This window comes from Falco biarmicus, chromosome 5 (assembly GCF_023638135.1).
Source record: "Falco biarmicus isolate bFalBia1 chromosome 5, bFalBia1.pri, whole genome shotgun sequence".
In the NCBI taxonomy this organism is placed as follows: Eukaryota; Metazoa; Chordata; class Aves; order Falconiformes; family Falconidae; genus Falco; species Falco biarmicus.
Genome location: NC_079292.1, coordinates 89,548,333 through 89,575,679, shown reverse-complemented (window position 1 = coordinate 89,575,679; position 27,347 = coordinate 89,548,333). Strand labels below are relative to the sequence as shown.

Sequence of the window (27,347 nt, the reverse complement as noted above, 5' to 3'; positions counted from 1 at the left end):
CCGAGCCGAGCCGGGCGCTGCGGGGCGGCCGCCAGCGCGGAGCTCCGCGTCCCCCGGCGGCGGGGGCTGCTCCCGGCCCGGCAGGGGGGCAGCCGCCCGCGCCGCTTGCAGCCAGCGCCGCAGGTGGGTCGGGGGCTCCGCTGGGGTGGGGAGAGGCGGGGGGGGCCGTGGGCGCGGCGGGGGCGGCGGTGGCTGTGCCCCCCTCTGGGCTGGTTTTCCGCCCCGGTGCTCGGGGTTTGGGGTGTTTTGCCCCCCGTGCCGCCCCCAGGGAGGCGCGGCGGGGGCGCAGCGGCGGCCGGGGGCTGGGCGGGCGGGCGCCGGGGGGGGCACCGGGGCTCCCCGCGCTGCGGCGGTGGCGGGGCCGGGGCTGGGGGCGCGGGGTCGGCGTGGAGCGCTCCCGGAGCGACTTTTTCTGGCTCGGTGGTGCCCGGAACCCACCCCACAACTTGCAGTGGGCTTGTGCCGGTGCCCTGGGGGTCTGGAGAAGACAGCACCCCAAACCCCCCCAGCGGTGGTGGCGGGGGGGGCGGGGCTGGGGGCGCGGGGTGGGCATGGAGCACTCCCGGTTTGCCGTTTGCTGGCTCGGCGGTGGCCGGAGCCCACCCCCCAGCTTGAGGTGGTGGTGGACTTGTGCCAGCGCCCTAAAAAAAATACCGTCCCGCCCCCCGGCAGCCCCGTGCGGCGGCGGTGGCGGGCAGGCTGGGGTCACAGTTTGGGGGTGAAGTGCTGCCGGTTTGCCTTTCACTGGCGTGGGGGTGCCCAGAGCCCACCCCCCAGCGCAAAACTGGTGGTGGACTTGTCCCGGTGCGCCTTGCAGTGGGAAAGGGGTGCGAAGCTGCGGCGCCGGGTGGTTTGCTCTCACAACACTTACTGCTGGGCAAGCTGCATCTGCTGTGGAGTCCAGTCTGGGGAGAAGAAAGGTTGCAACCAACCCCGCAGTGCAACCACCTGCTGGGGAGGGAGGGAGAGAGAGGGGCCCACGCACCCCTTCGGTGCTGGAGCCACGGTCCTGCCCCTGCTTGCTGGGGGTGAGACCCCCGGGACGCGCTCCAGGGCCCACTGCTCTTGCTGCTCCTCCACGACCGGGGTGAGCGTCACCCAGCAACCCCCAGATGCTCGGGCACATCTTGGGGAGGGCGGCTCACGGAGCCCTCCCCCAGACCTGCATTTTCTGCTGCCCCCCAGGTGCTCTGCAGCCCGAGAGGGGCAGGGAAACCAGATCCCTGGTAACTGGGAGCTGCCAGCGTTGGGTTGCAGCTGGCGGTTCTGACGCATCCTGGATGTATCTGCCACGTTGCCTCACCCAGCTGGTGCCGGGGCATCGTGTTCGCCTCTCTGGTTGCAGACCCCTGTGCTTGCGCCGTTAGCTCCAGTTCTGGAGCTGCACAAGCCCTGAGCAAACGCCGGTCTGCAGGGAGCCCTGGCTGGCAGACCCCGTGCCAGCCTTGGTACGGCCTTGTCCCTTGATGGGGTGGTTGCTTCGCCCAGCGAAGGAAGAAGCCGGAGCAGGGGATGGATGGGCGCAGTTTGGCAGCTGCGGTGCCCAGGGGAGGGGAGCTGGGTGAGCCGTGGACTCCGGCTTTCGGAGCCTGGTGTCAGATCTGTCTCCTGGGGGAGGTATTCCCTGCTGCTCTGTCAGCAGGAGCAAGGCGAAAGAGCAATGCGGCGCTCCATTCCGGCACCTCTTTCAGGGGCACAATGTGTCACTTGATTTCCAAAATCCTGCCAGATTTAAAAGAAAAAAAAAAAAAGAAAAGGAAAAAGGCGCTGACCTTGTTAGGGCTAGCAGCTGTCCCCATGCTTGCGGTCGTCCAGCTTTGCAGCCCGGCCCTCCCAGCCCTGCCTGGGAAAGCGGGAGCGCTGGTGCCAGGGCTGTCAGGGGCCGGTGTCTGATTGCATGAAGGAGCAGCTGCAGCTTTCTGCCAGCTTTGGCAAGGGGGAGCTCTGGACGGCACAGGCAAAATCTGAAGTGTAACTTTATGAAAATATTCCCTCTGCGGCCTCTTCCTCCTCTGCGTTTGATGGCTCCGCAGCAAACAGCTTCAGTGGGGGCGAGCCTCTGCTTTTCAACTCAGTCATACACACCTCAACCACAAAGGAGATCTCTCTTGTAAATCAAAATACTAAATCATCAGGCTTTTTTACCTCTTATTCATGGGGGCTCTCTAAAGATGGTGCAGTTAAGAGGGAAAAAATTGCAGGCTACACCTGCCCGTAAAGCTGTTGAGTGCGCTGCAGTTCGTCAGGCCGGTGCAAACGCCCCGAAGGAGTTGATGGGTGTGAGGGATGCTGGAGCCATGCTCAGGGCTCAGCCGTGCCTCAGAGCAGCGTATTGGGGCACATGCACAGAGCAGAAAGTAGCGGTATTTTCTGGAAATGGCCTGGGAAAAGGCAGGTTTTTGAGGGAGGTCATGTCCGTGGGTGGGTGGATGGATGGATGGAAGCAGGAGAGGACCACACAGGCAACGTAGGCAACATGGATGGGCAGGGACCCTGGGCTCTGAGCACTGAGACCTCACAGTGCTGCACCAGGACACTGTGACAGTGCCTTGAATCAGCATCCTGGTGGGCAAGTGTGTCACACAGCTGCAACAGCAGCATCCTAGTTCTGTGACAACCTCCCCAGGGCAGGGATGCAGGAGTGATCCTTGGCAGTGATCCGGGACTGACCAGCCCCGCAGACAGGGCTCGCTGCTTACCCTGCAGCAGCTACCAGGGATCCAGGGATGGCAAACTGTGAAGCAGATGCTTGAGGATTTTTGCACACCTCCAACATTTCTTCTTCTTGGGTGTGCTCTGGGAAGCAGCCGTGTTTCTGTGGGCACAGGGGCATGGTGGCCATGCGGTTTGGCCCTGCAAGCCAGACCCTGTTTCTGCCTCTTTGTGATGAACCTGTGGTTCAGCATGGAAATGGCCGCGTGTTTCTGGAGGGGCAGCCCCTGCCGCTCCGCTTCCAGGTCATCTGCCACACACCTGGTGCTTGGGACTAGACCCTGCTGGCCCAGGGCTTGGGGACAAATGGGGAGCTTGCCCCATGGAGACAGAACAGCACCTACGCCTGTGGTCTCCCATTCTTAAATTAAATGATTGGGGAAGTCATTAAGAAATAATGAAAACCCAAGGTTTTGCCCAAAGTGGTGAAAAACCTCTGCTTGGCCTCATTGTTCATGCAGCGCAGCTGCTGGGGCGTTCTGCACGAGGGCAGAGGTTTGGGCGTGGGAAGGCTGAGGAGCTGCACCGCATCTTCTCCGAGCTGTGCTTGGGACACGTCCCCTGCCCCGTCTTCACCGGGGGAACTGTGCCCGCCTTAGCCCCGAGAGGTAAGGCTGCTGTCTTGTGGCAGAGATCCCGCTGCCTCGCTGGTTCACTGCAGAAAGGTGGGCTTCCACCTGGGGGTACCGATGTGTCGTTTCAATCCACTGGAAGGAGCTTTCCGAGGGGTTTCTGGCTCTCTGCCGCAGCGGCTGGGCACTGTGCGGGGAGCGCTGCCGAGCCGCCCGGTGCAGGGGGGGTGAGCTCGGCATGACGGGCAGTGGGGTCCCAGCCCCTGGGCTCCAGGCTTCTTCGGGGAGGCAGAAACCTGGGGGGTTCCACTCATTCCATCCACGTGCTGCTCAGCAGCTGCTACCGCCAGACACATGGGAGGGCTGGGGTCTCTGGGTGGCACGGAGTTGGTCACCTCCCCATCAGCTCTGGCCATGTTGGTCTCACCCGTGGCATGCTCCCCTGGTCTCTCGGTATCCCCTTCCAATTTTCCTTCCTTAGAGCATCTCCAGTCTATTCCGTCTCTATTTCTCATGCGCCTATCATTGTATAGCAATTAACATCAGAGCGTTAAAAGCCTTATCAGCTCCCCAGTGGGAGATGCGTGAGTCGGCTCCTTGCAGGACTGTGTGGTGGTTCAAAAAAAGTCATGACTTGTTTTGCATGAAGATTTCTTTAAATTCAAACATAAACCACAGAATGGAAAAGAGATGGCAGGTATTTAACCTGCATTTAAAAAAGTAAAAAAAAGCTACATGCACCGGCCTGGTGCCATCCTCCCGAGCTGAGGGACCTACAGCGGGCAGACACGCAGTGCTAGGCAACCGGTGAGGGTGGTGTTGAGAAACTGTCACCTTCGTGATCTTGGGATACACTATCCAAAATGAGTAGGAAGCTTCCAAATTGCAGTTAGCTTCAGTCAACATGAAATTCCAGGTTTCAGCATCACCTGGTGAGCTCCCTGTGCATCAGGAGGCAGAAGCACTTCGTCCTGCATCTCCTGCCCTTGCATGCAGCTCCTGGCGTGGGTCCCAGAGCGGGACCACAGCTGGGGACACTGCCTGGGTGGGCAGATCTCCCCGTGTGGGCTCTGTGACGTGACCCAGTGCGTGGCTGTGCAGTGAGCTAGCTGTCTGTCTGCCAGGGATGAAGATACCCCAGAGGCCTGGAGGTGGCCCTGGAAATCCCAGGGGCAAGAGCAGGATGGAGCAGGAGCACGGCGCGGTCCCTGGGAAGGAGGGTGACAACTCCCCAGGCTTCCCAGGGACTGAGGCTTTGTAACCCAGGTTTTAGGATTAAGTGATAAGCAGAGATTCTTGGGTTTTTTCTTTTTCCTTCTGTGTTTGCAAGGGAAAGTGTGAAAACTTAGATGCTGAAGTTTTAAATATAAATTAACGCTAAGTTTCAGATACGCTGTGCATTTTAACTCATGAGTTTTACCTGGCTCCGTTGCGGGGGGGTGTTGCAGTAAGTCTAGCAACCAGCTTTTCTTTTGATTGCCGTGGGGTTGGCGATATTGCAGGTTTCTCAGGTCAAACAAGAAGGGATCTTGTTGGACAAGAAGAGCAGAAGGGAAGAACAGGAGCGTGCCTCAGAAGTGCCAGCATTTTTTGAATTGCAAAGCCCCATCTCACGTTGTTCATCTCGCTGGAACAGTTATCCGGATGACTTGCCGTTTGCAGCGTGTGGCCCAGCGTCTTGGCTCACCGGGGCTGGTCCCCACCAGCAGACCTCCATCTCCCACCAGCAGTGGTAGCAGCAGCCCAGACCCACCATGGGTGAGCCAAGATCGTTGTGCTGCTGCCCCGAGGACGCAGGAGTGGCTCTGCGCTCTGCACATCGCTTCTTGCCCACCGGGCTGGTGTTCTCTGGCACGCAGCAAAGCCGCAGGTCACAGCTGGACACACAGCCGTCTGCTCAAGAGGTTTTTGCCAACAGATGTGCTTCTCCAGATGTGTTCTGCTCTTCTCTTGCGGCGGTGTACATGTACCATCTCTCTGCTGGGGCCGATTGGACTGGGCAGGATTGCAGGGCTCATGAGAACTGGCACATTTCTGAGTGCGGTTGTTCTGTCATCTGCACTTTGACGTCTTCACTTTTCCAGCTTTTGATTCACCAAGCCGTGACATCACCTTGTTCTTTGGGAAGAAGTCTCTTTTTCAATGCTAGATCAAAAGGAAGCGGTTGGGGTGAAATGTTCATTCTGCCTGCTCTGGGCCCATAGGTGCTGCATCAATTTTTCAGCTTCTTTAAGGTTTGGTTTTTGGTTGGTTTTTTTTTTTTCCCTCTGCTTTTTCAAAAGAAGGGTTTTGAAGGGAAGAAGAAACTTTGAAAGAGTCAAGATGTACATTTCGACAACATCATCTTTTTTTGAGGGATATTTCTGTGTTAATTTACAGTTTCTCAGCATTGTAGTCTTGGGTCTTGAAGGACCTAAAGAAACAGATTTTCCAGCCCTGAAGACCAACAGATGCAATGACCACAAATTGCTTATTATATTTAACAGTCAGCACGTCTGTTTTTAGTTTAGACGATGATGGTGCTAATATTTTTCATGTGGTCTGGTCACTTGTTTCCTATCAACTTCAGGCTCATGGGGTCACATCCTGGCACACACCGGTGCTCAGCCATGGCCAAACACCCAGGTGCTGTGCCCTGGCCGGAGGGCAGCGAGGGGAGGGGAGCGAGGCGAACAGAGCCGAGGGGCTGAGCAAGGGCTTTGCTTCACCTGACACTGTGACTGCTTCCACGGGGTGTGCGGGCTGTCGGAGCCGCTCTCGTGGTGGTCCCTCGTGTCTGTTGTTTGAAAATCAAATGACAGTAAATTCCACTGACGGTCGCATCACTCTCCAGCTTCCCTTTTCCCTCTGTGATGTTCAGGCTGACGGGAGCACAAGGAGCCGTGAATGCCCTCAGCCTGTCCCTTCCTCTTTCTGGGAGCTGAATTTTCTTCTGTAATCACCCAAACTGGAGCCTAGTGTTTCTGGAGTGACAAACAGAAAATGAGAGCTAACTCCTCGTTGGTGATGAAGGGATGGAGAGCAGCCCTGTGCCGAAGGTCTTGGGGAGACCAGTGGATGAAAAACTGGATGTGAGCCGGCAACGTGCACTCCCAGCCCAGAGAGCCAACTGTGCCCTGGGCTGCGTGGCCAGTGGGGCAAGGGAGGGGGCTCTGCCCCTCTGCTCCGCTTTGGTGAGACCCCCCCCTGCAGCGCCGCCTCCAGCTGTGGGGTCCTCAGCACAGGAGAGAGATGGAGCTGTTGGAGCAGGTCCAGAGGAGGCCATGAAGGTGACCAGGGGCAGGAGCCCCTCTGCTGTGCAGGCAGGCTGGGAGAGCTGGGGTTGTTCAGCCTGGGGAAGGGAAGGCTCCCGGGAGACCTTATTGTGGTCTTTCAATACGTAAAGGGGGCTTGTAAGAAATATGGAGAAAGGCTTTTTCCCAAGGCCTGGAGTGACAGAAGAGGCAACAGTTTTAAACTGAAGAAGGGTAGACATGCACTGGACATAAGGAAGACATTTTTATGGTGAGGGTGGTGAGGTGCTGGCACAGGCTGCCCAGAGCAGCTGTGGGTGCCCCATCCCTGGCAGTGCTCAAGGCCAGGTTGGACGGGGCTTGGAGCAACCTGCTCTAGTGGAAGGTGTCCCTGCCCAGGGCAGGGGTGTTAGGCTAGGTGATCCTTGAAAGTCCCTTCCAACCCCAACCTTCTGTGATTCTGCTCCAGGAGTGATCCGCCAGAACTGCTGGGCATTTTGGCCTTGAAAAAAACCCAACAGAAACCACCTCCTGCCAGACCCCACAAGTCTCTGCCCTCAGGAGACCCTCACATTTGAAAGATGTGTTTTCTTACCTGTGTTGCTGTCTGTCCCTCCAGCCGCTGGCCAGCCTCACCCTTCAGGGCAGTGACCCCCGCAGCACTGGTCCCCCTCGGATGCTCTCCAGGCCATGGCGTTCCTACCAGCTCTCACAAGAGGAAGGAGCTGGGCTGGAAATGCCTGTTGCCTTTCGGCGACAACCACACTGGAGCTTGTTTTGTTGCATACTAATGAGCTCTAATTGGCCTCAGCTTGTTATTAATTTTGCATGGGAGCCATTTGCAGAGTAGTGGGGTGGGGGCTGGGGAGACCCCGGGGGGCTCCTGCCCTCTGCCGAGGGGTGACATCCTGCAGGGACAGCGGGCTGTACTGATGCTCCTTGTGGAAACATCTCCCATTCGCGAGCCATGGGAGGGATGTGCCTGCTGGCCTCGTGCCAGCCTTGGTAGTGGTCCACCTGGTAGGTGGGGCCCCCCCCTCTGCCATGGCAGGAGGTTACAGGGGGTATAGGGAGACCCCCCTTTGTCCTTAAACACAGCAGGGGGCGTGGGGAGGAGTGGAGCCCTTTGGGAGGCTGGGCAGCACTCACCTGCAGGTCTTCTTGACATCAGAGGTTCAGTGCCTCCCTCCTACCCCCACCCCCGGGGACCGCACGCGGCAACTCCATGCACCGTCTCATTTACCGGTGTTATCCCTGAACTGTTCACCCGGAGCCGGTCTCCTCCTCCCCGCTGCCCTACGGTTGCTGCAATATCTGGCGTTTGCTGCAGCAGCTGCATGCCTCCTGCAGCTGCACCCTGTGCCCGATGGCTCAGCCTAAGCGATGAAGGGCTCCAGAGGGTGGTCCTGCGGTGGGGGAAACACCACCGCATTTTGCTACAAGCTAGAGACAGAGAGGGAGGCTTGATGGAGCTGGCTCGCACCAGCACTCTTCAAAAATACCTTTGTCACGCGTAAAATCCTGAATCTGGCTAACGGGTGCTGCTGTGTTTGTAGGACGCAGGGGCTGATGGCGTGCTGGGGCAGTCCTGGCGCAGGATGGTGTCCAGACCCCGGGTACGGCGGCGTCCTGCCAGCAGGACAGTTGTAGTTGTTGCTTCAGAGGTGGCTTTGCTAACTGTGGATGAGCAGCCCGCTGACCCTGATGGTTTTGGGCTGGGACTTGTAAGCGACTTCTCTAAAGCTGAAAATCAGTTGACATGAGCTGAGAACGATGCCTGCAGCTTTTCTGGCATTTGAATCCTGATTACCCCCCCCGTGAAGAACAGCAAGTTTCAGACCAGATCCTGGTGACCATGCTTTGTTTTAATTTACTTATTCTTTGCTCATGTAATTACAGGAATTTTTCCAAAGAAAGGACTTGTGAGAAGAGGGGATTGAAGCGTCAGGAGTAGCGGCAGGGAAGGATGGAGCACCAGCCAGGCACAGGGTGGTGAGCGCAGGGGATGCTCAGCTGGGCAGCAGCTCCAAGGAGCACGACAGGGATAATTTTTTTCCTCCCACCTGTTGTTAGGAGCAAATAGGGAGTGAGCTATTGCGCTTCCTCCCCAGCTGCTAACGACGGGAGGCTTGCTTATGGTCGTGCGCTGGAAGCTAATTAAAACTGGTGACAATGGTAATTGAGTAAGGATGCTTGAGGATAAGTATGACCTCATGTCTAAAATGGTAATGAGGCTTATTAAAATCCCCACCAAAAAGAGAAACGAGAGAGGGAACAGAGGCAAAGGTGGTGCGAGAGGAGTGGGAGCAGCAGGCGGGGACAATACCTGGCAGCTGGAGCGCCGGGAGGGACGGGGAGCACGGCGGTGCCAGGCTTTTAAATCTTTAATAAACAGCCCGCTCCTCAGCTAGCCAGGCTGCCGCTGGGGCCGAGTCAGCCAAAACACTTGGGTACGTGTGTAATTCAAGTGCCTTCCTCCCCTGCTCGCCCAGGCCTGCGTGTAGGTCCCATTAGGTGATGGCAAGACTTGCTGCTGTTTGTTGTTGCCTTCGCTTGCTGGTTTTTTGCTGGGAGAAGGGAATGTGCCAGGAAACTGGCAGTGGCTGCTGGCACCGGGAGGGGACCAGGTACACCCTGAAATTGCACTGGTGCAGGAAGATGCGCTGGAGGAGGAAAGCCGCGGCGAGCTCAGGGTGCCGGGGTGCTGTGCTCCGGCTCGGACCCACGCAGCACCTGGTTTCAGCTCTGCAGCTGCGGTGTAGGGGCCGGGGGCTGCTGTGACCCCGGCATGTGTTGGTTTGCAGGGTGGCGTAGGAGGGCTGGGGATGCCACCGTACTCCGCAGGGACCTGCACCCCACGCTGAGCCGCCTCGCTGCAGGGGATACCCTGAGGGTGCTGGAGGTGGGTGCTCCCCGTCCTGGCTCTGGATGTGCACCGCATCAGTTTGGGTAAGCTCAGACGCGGGCTGCCGGACCCCTTCCCTACTCCCTGCTGATGGGGGGAGGGGGTAACGGTGTATGCCAAAGGGTACTTCTTGCTGGAGAAAGCCAACCCTCATCCTTCTGGCAGGGGCGCAGGTACGGCTGGATGACGGCTGAGGATGTGCTATGGAGCCGGGATTCAACTGCTCTGAGCTCTGCGATGGCAGCTCCAGTTTTGGCAGCCAGGAGCAGCAGCAGCAGGTGCTGCAGGAGCTCTGCACTGTCACCGTGGTACGTACGGAGCGGGCGGGCGCGCTGGGGCTTGAGGTTTGCTCTGTAGAAGTGCGTTTGGGTGGAGGGGTGGAGAGGGGGGCACAGCTGCTGAGCAATCCCGGTCCAGCCGCAGGCAACGTGCTGTCACCTCCTGGGATGGCCTCCAAGACAAGCCCTGTCTAGATGACACCCAGCAGTTAGCCAGAAGGTGAGGAACCACGACAGCCCTCCCGTGTGTCGACTGGCGTGACAGCCGCTTAGGAGTGGCCTGGGATGGCCTCCTCTGCCCTTGACCTTTCCCATTCCCTGGAACTTCAAAGTGCTTTTCAAATATGAATAGAGCAGGATTTAATTAAAAGTTTTCATCTGTAATAAAAGGTACCGCTCCCCCCCATCCTCCCCCCTGCATTGAGCCAGTAGAAATGACACCGGGATGCGCTGAGGTGCAGTTGGCTCTGTGTGACACTGCTGGATGGACCAGCGAGACCTGGCCCGCTCCGCTCCGCGCCACGTCCTGCACGACCACGGGCCTTTAATTAGAAGACCGTAAGCTGCTTGGCTTCTCTGGCTCTGGCAGCTGCCTCACAATTAATATTCCTCCTGCTAGGGCCAGGATTTACTCCTCTCAGCAGCAAACGAAGCGCTCCATCAACTTCACGTAGCATCAACACCCAGGGAAACAGCGGTCGGGGTTGGGGCGAGGGCGTTGGGGAAGGAAAGGGGGAGGCTGGGGGGGTGTTACTGATCCCTGGGTGATGGGAGGAGGGTGCAGCAGCAACCTGGGGCGGAGCGGTGCTGCTGGTGGGTGCAGCTGCGAGTGGTGTGGGGGAGCCCCGGGGTGCTGAGCGCGCCCTGCTCACCGTGCTGGCAAAAGCCGGGTGTTTCCCTGGGGCTCGACCAGGCAGGACACAGAACTAGGGCGGCGTTACAGCCTCGGGCTGGCCCCAGCAGCCCCACCAGGCAGGTGGGACGGTGTCCCTGCCCTGTGCCAAAGGATGGGGGCTCGCACAGTGAGTCGTGGTGTAAGGGGAGGGGGACTGACCTGGCCGCCCATCTCCACTCTCCGCTGCGGTCTCCATTTCCTAGAGAGCCAAAAGACCCCCCAGGGGATGAGGAGAGGGAAGAGGAGGGAGGGGAGCAGTTTGCAGGAGGGAGATGAATATCTCCCCAGGGATCCCTCCATGCTGCTGTGAAGTGGGGCTGGGCTGTGGGCGCAGCTGGATCCCAGCGGAGGATCCCAGCGGAGGATCCCAGCGGAACGCAGCAGCAGTGCCGGCTCGCTGGCTGCCTCCCCCAGCCAGGGCTTTGCCCGACCCAGCAGCCCTGCGAGCAGCGTGGCACCCGCATGTGAGCTGCCAGGAGCCCGCGGATCAGCTGTGCTGGCGTGGCAGTGACATATTTTTGTTTTAAGAATTACACGTTGGCTGTAACTCTCCAAGCTGTGCCTTGTTCTTGCCGGCCCAGAGGAGAGGGAGCCCAGCTGGGGGAGAGGGAGACAAGGCATCGGCTCCAAAGCGCTGCCTGCCTTCTCCCTGCAGGTTCCCTTCTAGCCAGGCTGGAAGCAGGAACAGCTCAGACCCTGGAGGAAGAATTGGAAGTTGGGGGCAATGACAGCTGTCAGAAAAAATCCTCTTCTGCTGTAGATATTCCATGCAGGTGAACTGGAACACCTGAGAAAGGACTTGGCACCAGAGAAGTTAGTGAGGTGTATGAGCCCAGCTCAGTCCCTGTCCTTCCCCTTAAGGGGATGCGCTAGCAGTTAAGTAAAACTAATGCTTTTTTTAAAGAGGAAAAAAAAAAAAAGTCGGTAACATGCACACATAGTACATGTGAACAAACCCACGCATGCACACCCTGTTAAACGTGCTGGGGTGTTTTAGATCCACAGCGGAAACAGGTTTCTTGTTTCAAGTAGGATCATTTTATCCATCCTATGCTAACAGGGAGATAGCAGAAAATATTTTTAAACGGAGGTTTAAAACCATAAGGTCGCTTGTGTGCAAGGGGAGAGGTGCCTCCATCATACCCGCTTTGGGAGTGTCCCTCAAAAGCCACTTCTCAGCTGATGTCTCCCTAGGACCAGGTTAGTTTCCAGCCAGCTGGGAGACGGGTGGAGCCCAGCTGGATGTGTCACTGCCTAACGCATCCGAAAAACGCCGTCCCACTCCCTGCTCTGTGTTTTCTGTGCTGGCTGGCGGCTCTGCCGCTGGCTCCCGGCCACGTCAGCCGGCTGGCTGGTTATCTGCTGCATGGAGGGCAAGGGTGGGAGCCAAGGATGCCCTACCCGGCCTGCCAAAGACACGTGCTACAAGCTGGGGTACCGTGAGATACCTCCAGAGGTTTCTTTCTCGAGGACAGTGGGGAACTGTCACCCGTTTTCCCCTCTCCCACAACCAGGGCTGCCTGGAGTTTGAGTCACTTGTGTGGGTTCCTTATGTATTTGGCTACTTGGCCATAAGAAGAGGGCTCCTGGGCTGCCCCCTCCTGTGTGCTCAGCAAGTGGCAGTGTGTGTCCCTCGCTACGCTTGGTCTGGTGCCGGAGCGTTTCTCATGAGGAGGGTTTGGGAGATGTGAGCCGGAGCACCCATGGGAGTGATGGTGCCCGAGTAGGGACCCCCTTCGCTGGGAGCCCCAGCAGTGCCCTCTTCTTCCTCACCCCTTTTGCCTCCCGCAGACATCTTCTGAGCGCAGTGGGAAGAGCTATCCGTCCTTCTCTGTTGCTCTCCTGGGAGTTGTGTGGACGTTCCTGACCGGAGGAGTCCTGCTAGCGCTCTTCTTTCTTGTCTTCACAATTCGCTTCAGGAAAAACAGGTAAGGGCTTCCCTCCTCTGCCGTGAGAGCTGCCCGAGCTGGAGCAGCGGGGTCGGGCTCCTCCAGGACCAGGCTCTGAGCTGATGGCCAACTGAGGGCCAGGGGGGTACGAGCCTGCATGAGCAGCATGGGGCAAGCAAGGGCAATGCCAGGGATGTTGCAGCTTTCTCCATCACACCCAGTATTGATCGCTGGTGGAGACAGTTCTGCTTGGACCGCTCCCTCCCTCCCCAAGGCTGGGAGCTGTGGACAAGACAGCGCACGGGATGCCCTCCGGCATGGCACAGGCAGCAGTGCATAGTCTTATCCCAAAGGTGCTATTTAATAAAACCATAAACAGGAGTGAGCAGAAAGAGACCTGGTTTCCACTCCAGTCTTGAGAGCATCACTCTGAGCAGCATACCTCCAAGAGCCAAGCCGTCATGCTCTCCACAGTGCACACAGATCCTTCCTGCTGTTGGGCCACTTGCCATTTTAAGGTATTGCTAACCGTTCTTGATCTTGGTGGTTGTCGGTGTTGGTGGTGAACACGATCTCCATGGGTGAGGGAAGCTGGCGGTGATGTGCCGGCTTCCCTTGGTGCTGTTTAGTCTGCACAAAGGATGTAAAAGGTCCAGCTCCCCTGAATGCGGCATAAATCAAGCAGAAGCCTCATCGATTCCTCATAGCTCAAACTGTCTCAGCCAGCTCTTTGCTTTCCTCAGCAATTCTGGCTGCCTCACCTGGCCCTTTGCCACCTGCTGCCCAGCTTCATCGGTCCCGTGGTCTCTCAGCTGCTTCCCCACCCAGAGATACATCCCCTTCCCAGGCTTTACCCGGCAAAGCCTCTGTGCTCCGTGTGCTGTTGTTTCGCACAGAGATGTGCAGCTGCGTGCAGCCCGGGCTGCTGCTCTTTTAGTGCTCTGGTTGTGTTGAGAAACTTAATGGTTCTTAGAGCCACCGTGCAGCAGGAGGGTGCTGCCTGGAAGGGTTCCCAGCGAGCCCTGTGCCTGCTGCGCTGCAGAAGCTGCATGACCTGCAGCCTGGTCTCAAGTACTCCGTTTACTGTAGCAAAGTTTGGTGGTCACCTTCATCGATTACCGACTTATTTAGGTCCCTGAAGGCATTCTCGGAGCAAGCTGTAATGAATATGTGTTACTTATTTGCACTACAGCACATAGATATCGGTCTGCCTGCAGAACCTGGGAGGGCAAAGGAGACCTCGTTCAGAGGGCAGCGGAGGGGGCGAGCTGATGACTACCTTTCTGCAGGGGCTGAGGCATGGCGAGGAAGGCAGGGAGGGAGAGAGCCAGGTTGAATCCCAGGTTCTGCGTCTGCGAGGCAGCAAGCCAGGAAGGAGCTCAAGGGTAGAGAAATGCAATGACTTTGCAGCAGATTGAAGGGACAGAGCTATGCGGGGGCACTGCAGGAGCTACAGCTTTTGCTTGATGGGCTTGCTGGAGAAGGGTGAGAGGTCGGGAGAGATCGGCGGGTCGATTCTCCCCTCCCTGAGTACAGTTACAGGATTATGAGTGATGGGGTGAAATTACAGAGGGAAGCTGTAACCTGAACGTTGTTGGCAGCTTCCTGAAGTTGAGACTGTGCTGAGGGTGGGGGTGTCTCCTCAAAGGCAGGAGCAGTGGGAAGAGCCTTTTCCTGAAGGTGTTTGTAGCTGCTGTACCCAAAGCTGGGACAGTCGCCTCTGGCTGCCTTGGTGAGGTTTTCCACTTCTACCCCTTTACAGCAGAAGACAGTGGAGGAAGATGTTGGCCTTGGACCTGGGGGGCTGAGCTGGGTGCTGTGCTGCATGCCAGCTGTGCGGCCGGGGGCATTGCTGCCCCAGCTCTGTGCCGCTGCGGGGGCGCGTGGCTGCGGCACGTGCTGGCACCACCGCACAGCTTCGTGTGCCTGGCACGGGCACCGGTAGCAGAGAGACCTGGCTGCGGTGACCCTGGCTGCTTTGCTGCAGAAAGCCCGTCCCTTCCCACCGTCTTGTCCATAAAGGTGTTGGCTGAAGCTGCCTCAAGGATGCTTTTCTGTGCTGCAGCTCCCACGCAGGGGGTAGAGGTGCCATGGGGCAGGCCTGGTACCCATCGTTTTGGGGAGAGGGGATCTTGCTGTCCCACAGGAGTGCCAGGGTAGGGCAGAACAAATGCTTTATGGATAGTGAAGCTCTCCGGCAATGGAGGGTAGGGGATGGGGTGCGCACTGTGGAGGGGACTCGCTATACCCACGGAGCAATGGCTGAGCTTTTGGAGGAGCTGTGAGGGCAGTGTGTGAGCATCCCTCATGGCCATCATCCTCCCTGTAAGGGGACCTTGCCGCTGTGCTGCCGGGTCATGGCGCTCAGTAACTGTCACTGCCTTCCCTGCTTTGTTTCCTGGAGGATCGTGAAGATGTCCAGCCCCAATCTGAATGTTGTGACCCTGCTGGGCAGCGGCTTGACTTACACTAGCGCTTACCTCTTTGGGATTCAGGAGCAGAGCCTGCCATCTGGAGACTCGGTGGAAAAGCTTATTCAGGTGAGCGGGAGGTTTGCTGGGACAGATGCCTTCACACACGCACACGCATGTTTGTACGTGCCCTCTCTGAGCTGCAGCTTGTCACCACCTCGCTGCTGGGCGCATTCGGCCGGGCTGTGGTTTCCACAGACACAAAACACAACCAGATGCTTTCCGCCTGAGCAGCCTTTGCAAACCACAGCGGCGCTGGGGGATGCCAGGCAGGTCCCCAGCAGGGAGGGCAGCTCCCCCCGGCAGGCAGCCTGCTGGGCTCTGGGAGTGCAATAGGGAGAGGGGGGCCCGAAGGGAGGTGGGATTCTCTGCACGGGTGCCGCGAGGTTGCGGGTGAGTTTTTTGGCTGCTAAGGAGGTCGTCGTCAAAACGCTGAGCTGTGTGATGAGCCCCTGTGTCCTGACCTGGGGCAGGCACCCTGCCGGACAGGGGGCTGGGTGTGCACCCAGGTGGGAGGGTGGGATGTGGGAGGGACCCCCGTACCCCACCTCCTGCTCAGCTGCTGGCCTGAGGATAATTAACGGAGGTGCCTGCCAGTGGTTTATTGATGCTGGGACCCTCCGTGCCCCTGCCGCTCGCCAGCTGCCTGGCTCTCCCTGCCTGTTCCTCTGATGAGAGCTTCTCGGGGTGCGGGGGGAAAGCCAGGCAGCAGGTGCCCACCGAGGAATACGCACCTTTTGATTTACTTCACCCTGTGGTCAGCTTTCTAGTATCCGATATGACCCTCCAGAAGCCGGTAGGCACATCCCACCTCTCTCTGTTGCATCCCTGGGTGGGAGGGTGCGGGGTGTCCCCAGCAGCCCCACGGGGTCCCCTTCAGCCCCCTCACTGTGCCCCCCGGCAGGTGCGGCTCTGCCTGCTGTGCGTGGGGACCTCCCTGGTGTTTGGCCCCATCCTGGGGAAAAGCTGGCGGCTCTACAAGGTGTTCACCCAGCGGGTGCCGGACAAACGGGTGGTGAGTACACAGCACCCGGGGTGGGGGGCAAACAGCCCAAGGGGGGCGAACACCGGCAAGTCCCAAACCGGTGCAGGGTATCAAATGAAACCAGCGTGTGACAAGGATGGGTGCCGCAGTCACAGGTCTGGTTTCACACCTAGCTGGGCATGGGCTCCTCTTTTATTCCTGCACAATGAGGCAGGAGCTTTTCCACTCTGCAGGCAAATGGGTGCCCTGCCAGGCTGCCTGTCCCCCGGTGGAGTCCCACCCCATCACCACGGAAGGTCTGGTTCTGTTTTACATCAGCCACGTGCCTTCATTACGCTATGCACTGGTGTTTGTGTCCGGGTCTGGGCTGATTATTTTTGCAGGATGAAAACAAACCAGGTATCCTCAAAGGCATCTGATGTAGGGCCACCCCCAGGTGCATCTCACCTCCTCTTGAAGGGAGGGACAGAGTGCTGGGTGGTCCTGTGCAGCACTGGAGGAAGGGGATACGGCAGCTGGGAGGGAAATGGGAGCCACCTATATGACTGTGCATGTAACGGCGCACTTGCATCTTGCAGTAGCCACTTACCAGTGGCAAAAAAAAAGTAGGTTTCGGATGATGAAAGGTGAGGTGAGAAGGTTTGCAGGGGAACTGGGTACCAACGAGGACTCCTGTTCCTGAGGCACCAGGGTCTGTGTTACCTGCAAAATGATAATCCTCCACCTTTTTTCCCCCAGCCTTTTTCTCTCTGCTTGTGATATGGGCATAAGGACCGATACTCTTGTTTTGGAAGAGCTGGTTTTTGTCATAGTAGCTAGCCACACCATCAGGGAGGGTTTATACCCGGCCTGATTAGGTATCTAAGAGTTTGGGAGCTGGAGACAGAGACCCTGTGGCTGACTCGGATGTAGGTGAGCCACTGGGCTCTGCTCTTGGGGAACTGTTAGATTGCACACGTCCCTCGGAAGAAAGAACCAGAAACAGACCCAAGGGGATGGAGATTGTCAGTGTCTGTTTGCCCCCCATGGTGACGCTTTCTGCTTGTGTGTTTGCAGATTATCAAAGACCTCCAGCTGCTGGCAATGGTGGCAGCGCTGGTGCTGGCGGACGCGATGTTGCTCTTGACGTGGGTATTCTCTGATCCAGTCCAGTGCTTCCGAAGCCTCAGCGTCTCGCTGCGGGTAAAGGGATGAGGAGGGGTGGTGGAGGGTGGCGCCATGTCCTGTCTGATCTCTGTGGACAAAGTTGGTGGATGGTCGGGCATTTGGAGGTGCTGTTTAGGAAAAAAAAAAGAAGAAAGAAAGAAAGAAAGAAAAACAAGCCAGAAAGTCTTCTGGGCACTCTGTGTTGGGTTTATGTCTGATCTGTTGCAGAGATGAGGGCCCGCTGCAATGTCTCCAGGTCTGTGCAGGTCACCTGGGTGGCACAGGAGGGGTTCAGGGCATCTGCAGGTGCTTTAGAGAAAGGTTCAGCCAGCCCTGCTGGCAGCAGAGCGCCAGAGTCTTCCTGGCTTTAACCCCCTGCCCCTGGCAGCGCCAGCTTTGGCCTTTCCTTTTAGGAATTTTGAGGAGACAGGCACAGATGCCTACGCCTGCCTGCCCATCGCTCTGCGCCGGGTGCCAGCCCTCATTTCTGCCTTCCCCTTGCCTCCTAGGCGACAGAGAGGGGCATGACGTGCTCAGTGAGCCGGGTGCAGTCCTGCGCGTCTCTTTATTCCGACCTTTGGCTCGTTCTCATTTTGGGGTTTAAGGTACGTAACCTCTCTATTGATTCCTGCCTTGTATCTCGCCTCCTCCTGGTCCCACAGCCTAAAGTGTGCAGCAGCATTTGTAGTTCCGCTGCCCTCCCAAGCTACGTGCCTACTGCAGGTTCCAGCGACTCCTGTTCATCTCAGAAGCTCTCCCATCTCCAGTCCTTCCCATCTTGATGTTTTCTTCCATTCCCTTGTAGCAGCCCCATTAACCACTTTCCCCCTGCCTTAACATCTCTTTTACGTACATCGTGCACATGCTGCCGCTCTAGTTCTCTCCCTGCAACCCCCACCCCTCATCTGTCTCCCTTCTTAAAACTGTTGCCTTGCTGTTTTCTAAAGCACGCTTTTTCCTTAAAGCCTCAGATGACCATCCCCCGCAGCGATGTGCTACGTGGCTCAGCCACCGAGCCCTCTGACTCCAAATCAAGGAGGTGCTGATGACAAGTGCTTGGTGCCTAACTTTACAGGATGTGTATCAGCTTAATTATACCACTGAGGTACACTTTCACTGGTGTGGCTTTGCACATGGCCGTTCTTATTCCAGAAGAGTTAGTTATACTGATGTAACTATGTAGGTGTAATTATTGCTGTAATTATCTGTGGTTTCATGTGTCTCTGGGTTGGCAGAGGCTGGATGCGTTTCAGAAAGGTGATGTTGATGAAGCTTGTGAGATCACAGATTTTCTTTGGGAATGGCTCCATCTCTGCCTGCAGTACAGGCAGCTCCTTTCTGACTCGCTGTAACACGGTACTCATTGACCATCTACCCAAAACCATAGGAAAAAGAGCAGAAGGAGACCCCATGACAAGGCGAAGCCTGTCTCCCCCCTACACTTCATTTTGAAGACATTAGTCTGTCCTTAAAAGTCATTTGGTGCTAGGGATTGCGGACGTTCAGTGCTGCGTCTCCCACCTCTGATTTTGTCTGTGGTTTGTGGTAGGGTTTAGACGGGTAATGCTTTTGCCTACAGCTCCTACAAACTGCTTTTTGGAGTAAACCACCCCCACTGCGAGTCCCAGGTCCCTCTGTTAGCGTCATGTTGAACCTGACCCTGATCCTGTCTACCTGCGTGGAGTCATGGAGTTATTTCTTTAGTGGTTTCTCTGGAGTTAATCTGGATTTACGCTAATGTGAGAGTAGGCTCTATCTCTGCATGTACGTAGCCCTTCTTAGCTTCCATGGCATTAATGTGCTCAGCCCGTTGTGAAGCCACTCAGTGTATTACCCTGCTTGTACTGGCACAGAGCGATGAACAGAAATGACTTGCCAAGGACATGCCTGGAATTAGGAGCAAAGCCCTCTGCTCAAGATTGAAACAAACAAACAGAAGCGTAGTCCTGTGCTTGCTGAGAGTCCCAGTTTAGCGGATGGCAGTGCTGTTGTCTGCATCCCAGACAGGCTATATGAATTTCCAATGGGACTTGGGTGCTGGTCTCTTGCTCAGCGATCAGGTGCTGGCTTGCCTTTGGGCCATGTCTTTGGAGGTGCCCTGTGGTGAATGTGGTTACGATCCAGTGTGGATCCTACGAAGCAGGGTAAGGCATCAGCCTTGTTCCCAGTGAGGCCGGTCTCACTGTTCCAACCCACCTTGAGAATTCCTGGTGCTCTGAAGTTGTGAGTCTCACCAAAGAGAGACATACCACCAAAGACGGTGGGTATGAATCTCCCTTGCCTGTAAGTGTCCCTCCAGACCCTAACCCTGGCAATGGCTGTCATGGCCATCAAGCACCCACAGCCCAGAGGGGTCCAGAAGGCTCTGCATAACATCTGCATCTCAGGTCACAAAGTGCTTCTTGATGCCCAAATAACAATTTAATGTCCTTCAGTAAAAGGCCAACGGTTGCGTTTACTGGGTAGCACGGGAGTAATGTAGGAGTCATGTCCCATGTGTTCTGCGTCCTTGCAGGGGCAGGGATTTTGTTTGATGGTATTTCCAAATGATCCTGAAGGCAGACCGTGCACTGTGCTGCAGACGCATATAAATACAGTATATGTATAAACACAGTATATATAAATACATGGTGTTTCCTGCCAGTGTTCCCTGGGGGAGGGGGGATTTGGCCTGCCAGGTAGTTTAGTCCTGAGCACGTGGGAAAGATGCTCACATGAGATGCTTGAGGGGCAGCACGGTGAGGGAGCCTGCTCTGCAGCAACCGACGTGCTCCGGCAGAGCGAGGGCCTCTGTGTACGGAGCACTTCTGCAGCCACCTTCACCACTGCCAGCCAGGCACGAAATGGTGAAGGGAAGGGAGAAGGATTGCACCCAGTATTTTCCTGCATTTCCATTTAAAGATGCACCAAATACATCCTCTTCCTGCCAGTCTGAACATCCACTTCTTCTGCCTTGCTTTTTCCTTCTGAATCTCCTTCTGAGGTGCATCGTTGCTCCTTGACGGCACCCCACCACCACGTCTCCGCAGGGACCTCCGTCTCTCCTCTGTCCACCTTTGCTGCTCCGTGCTGCCCAAGGGGAGGGTTTCCCTTCTTTACTGCCTCTCCCGGCTGTGCCCTGCTCTGTGGCATTGCCTGCCGACCTGGCCCTCAGCCCCCCATGCCCCTCGCTTGGGACCCCCAGGGCCAGCCAGCACCTCCGCTCCTGCCCTCCCTCCCCAGCCCCACTTGTGACCCGCAGCAGCAGCATGCCGGGCGTTCGCTGCAGCGTCACCACCGCACGCTGAAGGTCTGCATTATAGATCAAAGAGCATTAATTAGGATTGTGCTGAGTGTATCTGAGCTCACCGGGCTCGGTACGAGGTGGGGGTTGACACCATCAGGCTGTAATTTTCCACACTCTGGAAACCTCTTTTTTCTGCTTCCAGAGCATCCTCCTGCTGTATGGGACCTACCTGGCTGGTCTGACCGACAACGTCAGCTCCCCACCAGTCAACCAGTCCTTGACGCTCATCGTCGGGGTCAACCTCGTTTTCCTGGCTGCCGGCACTGTCTGCTTAGTTCACCGTTTCTTCCGCGCTTGGCACAACTTGCTCTTTGGTTTCACTTCTGGAGGCATCTTCGTGTGTACAACCACAATCAACTGCTTCATCTTTGTCCCGCAGGTACGCTGCCACCCCTGTCCCACCACCTGGCTGGAGACGGGCACATTTTCAGAGTTTAACAACAGCAGCCGTGGCGGACAAAGCACTTCTTTTCCTGCTTCTTTCCCCAAATGTTTGGGCTCACCTGCACAGCTCATCCTCCAAGCCCTTGGTGGCTGTGCATCCCCAGGCGAGTCCCCTGTGCCTCCAAGGACAGCAGGGGACGTTGCAGGGCGCAGAAGCCCTCCTGCGAAGAGTGTGCCACGGGTGGCAGCCACCCAGAGGGCACACGTGGAGGCGAGGCGGCTGCTGCCCTCATCCTCCTCCCTGTGGGTGCTGGGACCGGTCGTTCGTGCGGTTGTCCTCTCCTTAGAGCACACACACCTGCTCTCGTTGAGGGTTTCTGCCCCTAGGAGGGATGAAGCCGGGCTCTGGCCATCCAGATGGCCTCGTGGCAGCTGGTGGTCCCCAGGGGAGGCTGTCCTCCTCTGTGCTGTTGGAGGAGGAAGCTGGGCTTTGCTGCAAGTGAGGAGGAGGATGCAGAGATGTTTGGAGGAAGCCTTTTGTGGTGAGGCGAGGCTCTTCTGCTTCCCGTGTCCTCCAGCAGCAGCCTGGTGTGCCTGGCCACGACGTTAGTGGGAAAAATCCTCCCATTGTTACAGGGAGAGGAAACAGTTGTTTACTCAGTTTGATGTGTGAAGGGATGTGTGGGCTCAAGGAAATGAGGTGAGAAAGGGAGGAAGAGGTGAAGCTGAAGAAAGAGCACATCTGTGCAGGAGAGGGTTCGCGGGACCTCATCGATGTCTGTAAATACTGATGGGGGTGGAGGTGGGAAGGGGGAGCTGGGCTCTTCTTAGTGGTGTCCTCTGACAGGACCAGGACAATGGGCACAAACTGAAACACAGGCAATTCTATTTAAACATCAGAAAAAAGAATGTGAGGGTTTTTTTCTGTGAAAGTTGCAAAGTGCTGGAACAGGCTGCCCAGAGATATTGTGGAGTCTCCATCCTTGGAGATATTCAAGGCCCAGCTGGACACGGTCCTGGGCAGCCCGCTCCAGCTGACCTCACTTGGGCAGAGTGGTTGGACCAGATGATTCCCAGAGGTCCCCTCCTGCCTCAGTGGATGCAGTGTAACTGCGGGCTTCCAGCCTGCTCGATGAGCAGCCCTTGGGAGCAGGATCCAAACCTCCTCTGACAAGCACCAAGCCTTCTGGCAATGCTCTGCCAAGCGCAAGGTCTCTCGGAGCGAGGGCGGAAAAGCTGATGAGCTGTACTTGCACTCTGCCTGTGCCATTTTTCTGAGGCAGCCTGGGGACCCCGAACATTTCATTTAACTTGGATCTTTTAATTCATCAGCTTGTTTTTCCAAATGGGCTTGCTCTTCTATTGCTCATCTGAGATCAATAAGCAGCTGGAGCTGGGCTGCGCAAGGCTTCCGCGCAGACACTAGATGAGAAAACGGATACTAAGCGTTGCTGGTTTTCAGCTTGTCACCAGCGATTCGGGGATAAGGAGGCGTGCGTGACACTGCCTTTGTCTGTCACAGCGTCAGGGAGGGGAGAGAAGAGGGGAGGGGGCTTTTGCAGGCATTAGAGGTTGCAGCGCGGGCAGGCACCCACCCTCTCTGTGTTAAAAGCTGGAGCCAGGGGCAGGGTAGGGCTCAGATGGGTGGGAGGCTCCAAGTGACACTGCAGCCCCTCGCCATCTCTCCGCCACGCCACCCGTCCCTGCTCCTCGGTCACACCCTGCCTTTGTCTCCCCTTCTCCGTCCCTTTGTCTCCTTGGCGCTGGAGCTGCGCCTGCCTCCCGCCTCGCAGGGCTGTGCGTGCCGCCGGATAACGCCCTCTTCTACTCCCCAGCTGAAGCAGTGGAAAGCCTTTGAAGAAGAAAGCCAAACCATGAGCCACATGGCAAAATATTTCACCAGCCCGAGCAGGAGCTGCCGCTCAGTGTACAGCGAGGAGCAGCTCTACCAGCTGATAGGGGAGAAAAACTCCATGAAGCGGCTGCTCACCGAGGTACGGGGCTCTGCTGGCCCCCCTCGGCTTCTCCCCTTCCCTTTTTGGGGGCTGGAGGCTTTGCAGGGTGGGAAGCCCTTCCTTACACCCCCGTCTGCACTGGCACTCCCCCTCCGGCTTCTTCCTTCCTGAGGGGAATTGCTGCTTTGTTTTGCCACATCACTGCACCCCAAGGTGGCAAAATTTAGGCATAATCTGGAGGGTTTAAAAAAACCCAACGTGTTGGGAGAAGAGCAGGAGAACCTGGTTCCCACAGCCCACTCAAACATGGTTAATTTAGAGGGGAGATGCTCCATCTCGGGAAAGCCCCCCACCTCCTGCTCCCTCGCCTGCGCTGCCTGGGTGGGAGCACCCCAGCAGGGAGAGCTGCCTGCCCTGGTACCCCACTTCCCACACGCGCGTCTGGGGCTGCAGGGGAGGTCGGGTCACACGCGCTGCCAGTGTGGCTCTTGCAGAGTGCAAAGAGGGGCGATTCATTTATCTGGCAGCACTTGCTTCCAAATCGGCGGCGTTTTCATACCCTCCGCCCGCCCCGCGCTTGACAGGCCTGTTTGTTTGATGCAGAAAAATGCCGTGATCGAAAGCCTGCAGGAGCAAGTGAGCAGCGCCAAGGAGAAGCTGATGAGGCTGATGTCTGCGGAGAGCAGCTGTGATCCCCGTGCGCTGCCGCCGGCTGCCTGCACCCGGAGCTCGGGGTGGCATGGGGATGCGCCGGGGGACAGCTGCCCCCCGGGTCTGGAGCAGGATGGGTGGCAGCCTCCCTGCTTGCTGGGTACACCGCCTCTTTGCAGCGATGCTCAGGACCTGCGGAAAGATGGGAGGCAGGAGGCTGTTTGCTCTCGGGTGTTGCTTTTTGACATGAGGGATGGCATCGAACGTGGCCTGAAAGATGTCCAGGAATGCCGGACGCCTGCGGGGCAGGGGCAGCCTCCAGAGCAGAGGCCGGGCCAGGACATCTCAGCTGGGGTGGCCTGGGACCCATCCCCCAAAGTCAGCTACGTCAGCAGCGAGAAGCTGCGGGAAATCTTACAAGAGCTGAGCCTGGATGGCAAAACCCACAGCCCACCCTTACCTGGGAGACCCCCGCGTGACAGCCAGGGCCCCCCAGGCGAGCAGGGAGGCGCGTGGGGGGCCCAGGAGGGCTACCTGGGCATCCACACGCCCCTCAGCCCCTACCTGGCAAGGCGTCGGCGGCAGATTCTGCTGCCCCCCACCTCCACCCGCTTCCCTGGACACATGTCCCCCCGTGCCAGCCGTGGGGTGGAGGTGGCAGGCAGCTGGAGCCGTGGGGAGCCGGCACGTATCTCCCTGGGGAGGGAAGGGGACGTGGCTGGCAGAGGGCTCCTTCACCCACCAGCACCGTCACCTCCAGCCGTCCCTGGGGAGGTCTGCCTCCAGCCGGAGGGATGGCCAGGATGGCCGGAGTGCCAGGGTGCTTTGCCATCCATCCCACGGGCCCAGCAGCGGCAGGGCACCCTGAGGGGACCCGCAGAGCCCTCCCTGCGCTCGCTGTACTATTACCCGGACTCTGACTCCAGCAGCAGCAGCTCTGAGGAGATGTTTCACGGCTGCCACCGGCCCTGCTGTGAGGTTTGCTTCCAGAGCCCGCGCAGCTCCCTGGGCAGCAGCAGCACGGACACAGACACAGAGCCCAGCGGCTGCATGGGCCACCGGACAGAGTACCATGGTGGGCCCCAGCCCGTGGTGAATTTCAAAGAAGATCTGAAACCCACCTTTGTGTGACTGGGAGCACCCCTACCCGAAAGGCAAGTGCCCTCCCAGCCCCGAAACACGGCGTGTTTTCTGTGATGCTCGAGCCACTCATCCCTCAGGGATGTGTCTTCTGGCATCTGGGGGACAGCAATAAACTCACCCCGTTCTTTGCAGTGTCCACGCCAGCCTGGTCAGCGGTGACTGCAGACTGCGCTTGGCTGAGAGGTGGCTGGCAGCGCTCGGGGGGTGGCGATGGTTTTGTCCTGGCTACTCCGGGCAGCTGCCTGCATCCCGCAGATACCCAGCACGGCTGCCCATCCCAGGGCCGGCAGCGGAAAGACCTGCGAGAGCCCAAAGTTCGTGGTCTCGGAGGGCTTTCCCTGGAGAGCTGGGTGCTTCACAGCAGCGCGGAGCAGCACCATGTCTCGGAAACGCGCGTGGCTTCTTGCCCGCAGCAGGTGGGCGGGCAGAGGACTCCATCCCCGCGGCTGCTGGTGCGCAGCCTCCCACCAGCACCACACCGGCTGGAGACAGAAGCCGTTGCAGGCTGCCCGGGATGCTGCTCCCCGGCAAAGCAAGGACCTGGCCGTGGAATGTATGCAGGAAACTTTTGGGGAGGGTTGTATTTTTTATTTCTGAGTGAGAAAATGGAGTCCCAAAGGTGACATCCCTGGAGGTGTCTTTGTGTTTTATGTCATTCAGTTGCACGGTCGTGGGTGAGACGGGTCGGAGCTGAATGGAAAGGCAAGGATCTGAAAAGGTTTTTCTTTTCTGTTTCTGCCTTGTGTTTCTGGGGCCTGCGCCCTTCTGTATGCCTTTGTATGGATGATGTAGTCTGGAATGAGGTTTGTTTAAATTAACATGTTCTGTTTAATTTTTATCTTAGAAATACCAAGAACAGTAAAGCCAGTGTGCCTGCTTTGGGGGGGATATTTGTGAAGGCATCTCAGCGTACCATTACCCCTACAGGAGAAGTCTGGGATGCTGAGACTTGATGCGCAGTGCATAAAACCCCTCTGGGGAAAGGTTTTGTTGAAAGGGCGAGTGACAGAGGAATCCCAAACCATGTTTTGAACGATGCACGGTAGCACTGCCCTCTCCGTTATCCTGTATCAGCGTGTGCCCTCACTGCTGCCTCCCTTCACCACTGACATCTTTGTTTTTTCCCCACCGCCTCTGCGGTTTTCCAAGGTTGTTGAATTTCTAGGGCAAATCACCAAACTCAATAATCTTATGGGGAACAATATTCCCATAGCCCCTCCTCGCTTCTAAAATGGAAACACCCCAAGAGGGTAATCCCGATTTTTTTCTTTTTTGGTCATCTTTTGCTAACAGAAACCCATTTCTTTCATTTTTTTTTTCTTTCACAGCTGTCCGAGCACTCAGGGCTGTGGCCTGGGTGAAATGCGTTGACTGGGGGTCCCCTACCTCTGCAGGGCAAACCTGCAGCTGGGGCTGGAGACAGAAGCCCAGGCAGGGTGCCAGTGTGGAAAGTCTCCTGTGGTCCCAGCGGAGGGGACAGCTGCCAGCGCAGCCCTTGCTGGCGCAGAGGGATGCTGAACCAGCCAGAGGTGGGTAGGAGCAGGGCAGGGGTGGGTTAGCAAGGCATGCCACAATGTGCCCTCCACAACACTTTCTTGGGCATCCCCCAAAAAGCATTTTTTAATCATCTGAATCCACCCTGTGCTATGCCGAAGCTGCAGGGAGCTCATGTAGAGCCAGAGAGTGCCGCACCACCTAGCCCCAGCGGAGCGGGAGCACCCGGCGAGCATGCAGCGACCAGCGTTTTGTTTATAACTGGTGCTTTATCTGTAACTATCATTTCATTCAACAGGCTGAAACGTGTCTGGCTCCACGGCGTGGGGAGCTGGGACGCTGGCGTGGGGACCCCCAGGCTGCGCAGCAGCAGGCAGGGATCTCCGGCTGCCCTCTCCCGGGGTGTGACTGGGGGAGCTGGGGTAGGGGTCCTGCTGCGGGTGGGGCTCGGGGAGGCCCTTTCCCCATCGCCTCCTCCAAGCCACGGCTGGGGAAAGCTGCTTGCAGTTTTGCAGTGCTCGCAGCAGGGGCTGCTGCTGCCACACCGGGCGTGCCCGCAAACCTCAAGTGCCCCACGCGGCGCATCCCACGGCATCCCCACGCTGGGACAAGGGGGGTGGCTGAGGATGCTCTAGGGACCCTATTAAATACGGGGCAAAACGACTTTTCCAAATTGGGGCTGACTTCTCCCCACCCCCAAGCATGTTGAGAGTAGCACTTCGGGACTAGGAAATACTGCAGCACAGTCATAGGGACGGATCAACCATGAAGCCACCTGGCAGCAGCTGATATAAAAATTAACTTCAAATCCACTAGCAAATGCAGAGAAACCCTCCAGAGGACTTTGAACCTATGGTTTGTTTGGGAATTCGTCACTGGAATTTCGGGCAGTTGCTTTTCTGTCTGGTGACCAGCAGCCGCCAACTGGAAGCTGCACAGCATGTGATGGCACCTACTAAGGCCAAGAGCATCCTGGCTTGTATGAGAAACAGTGTGGCCAGCAGGACAAGGGGAGTGATTGTTCCCCCGTACGCGGCACTGGTGAGATGGCACCTCAAATCCTACGTCCAGTTTTGGGCCCCTAACTACCAGAGGGACGCTGAGGTGCTGGAATGTGTCCAGAGATGGCAATAGAGCTGGGGAAGGGGCTGGAGCACAAGTGCTACGAGGAGCTGCTGAGGGAACTGGGGGTGCTCAGTCTGGGGAAAAGGAGACTCAGGGGGGACCTTACCGCTCTCTACAACTCCCTGAGAGGAGGTTATAGCAAGGTAAGTGTTGGTCTCTTCTCCCAAGTAACAAGCGATAGGACGAGATGAAACAGCCTCAAGTTGTGCCAGGGGAGGTTTAG

General features: G+C 57.4%; 1 protein-coding gene across 2 annotated transcripts; it reads left to right on the top strand.

Annotated features, from left to right (window-relative positions):
- Nucleotides 1–25,377, top strand: GPR156 (G protein-coupled receptor 156). Of its 2 annotated transcripts, XM_056341846.1 has the most exons (11): nt 1–123; nt 9,322–9,466; nt 9,588–9,730; nt 12,387–12,523; nt 14,889–15,024; nt 15,860–15,970; nt 16,997–17,122; nt 17,596–17,691; nt 20,515–20,751; nt 22,592–22,750; nt 23,315–25,377. In XM_056341846.1, the coding sequence occupies exons 3-11, from the start codon at nt 9,626–9,628 to the stop codon at nt 24,491–24,493; spliced, it is 2,286 nt and encodes a 761-aa protein (XP_056197821.1). In that variant the 5' UTR covers nt 1–123; nt 9,322–9,466; nt 9,588–9,625; the 3' UTR covers nt 24,494–25,377. The 2 variants fall into 2 exon arrangements, with proteins under 2 accessions (XP_056197821.1, XP_056197822.1); XM_056341847.1 differs by lacking the exon at nt 22,592–22,750.
- The last annotated feature ends 1,970 nt before the right edge of the window (nt 25,378–27,347 follow it).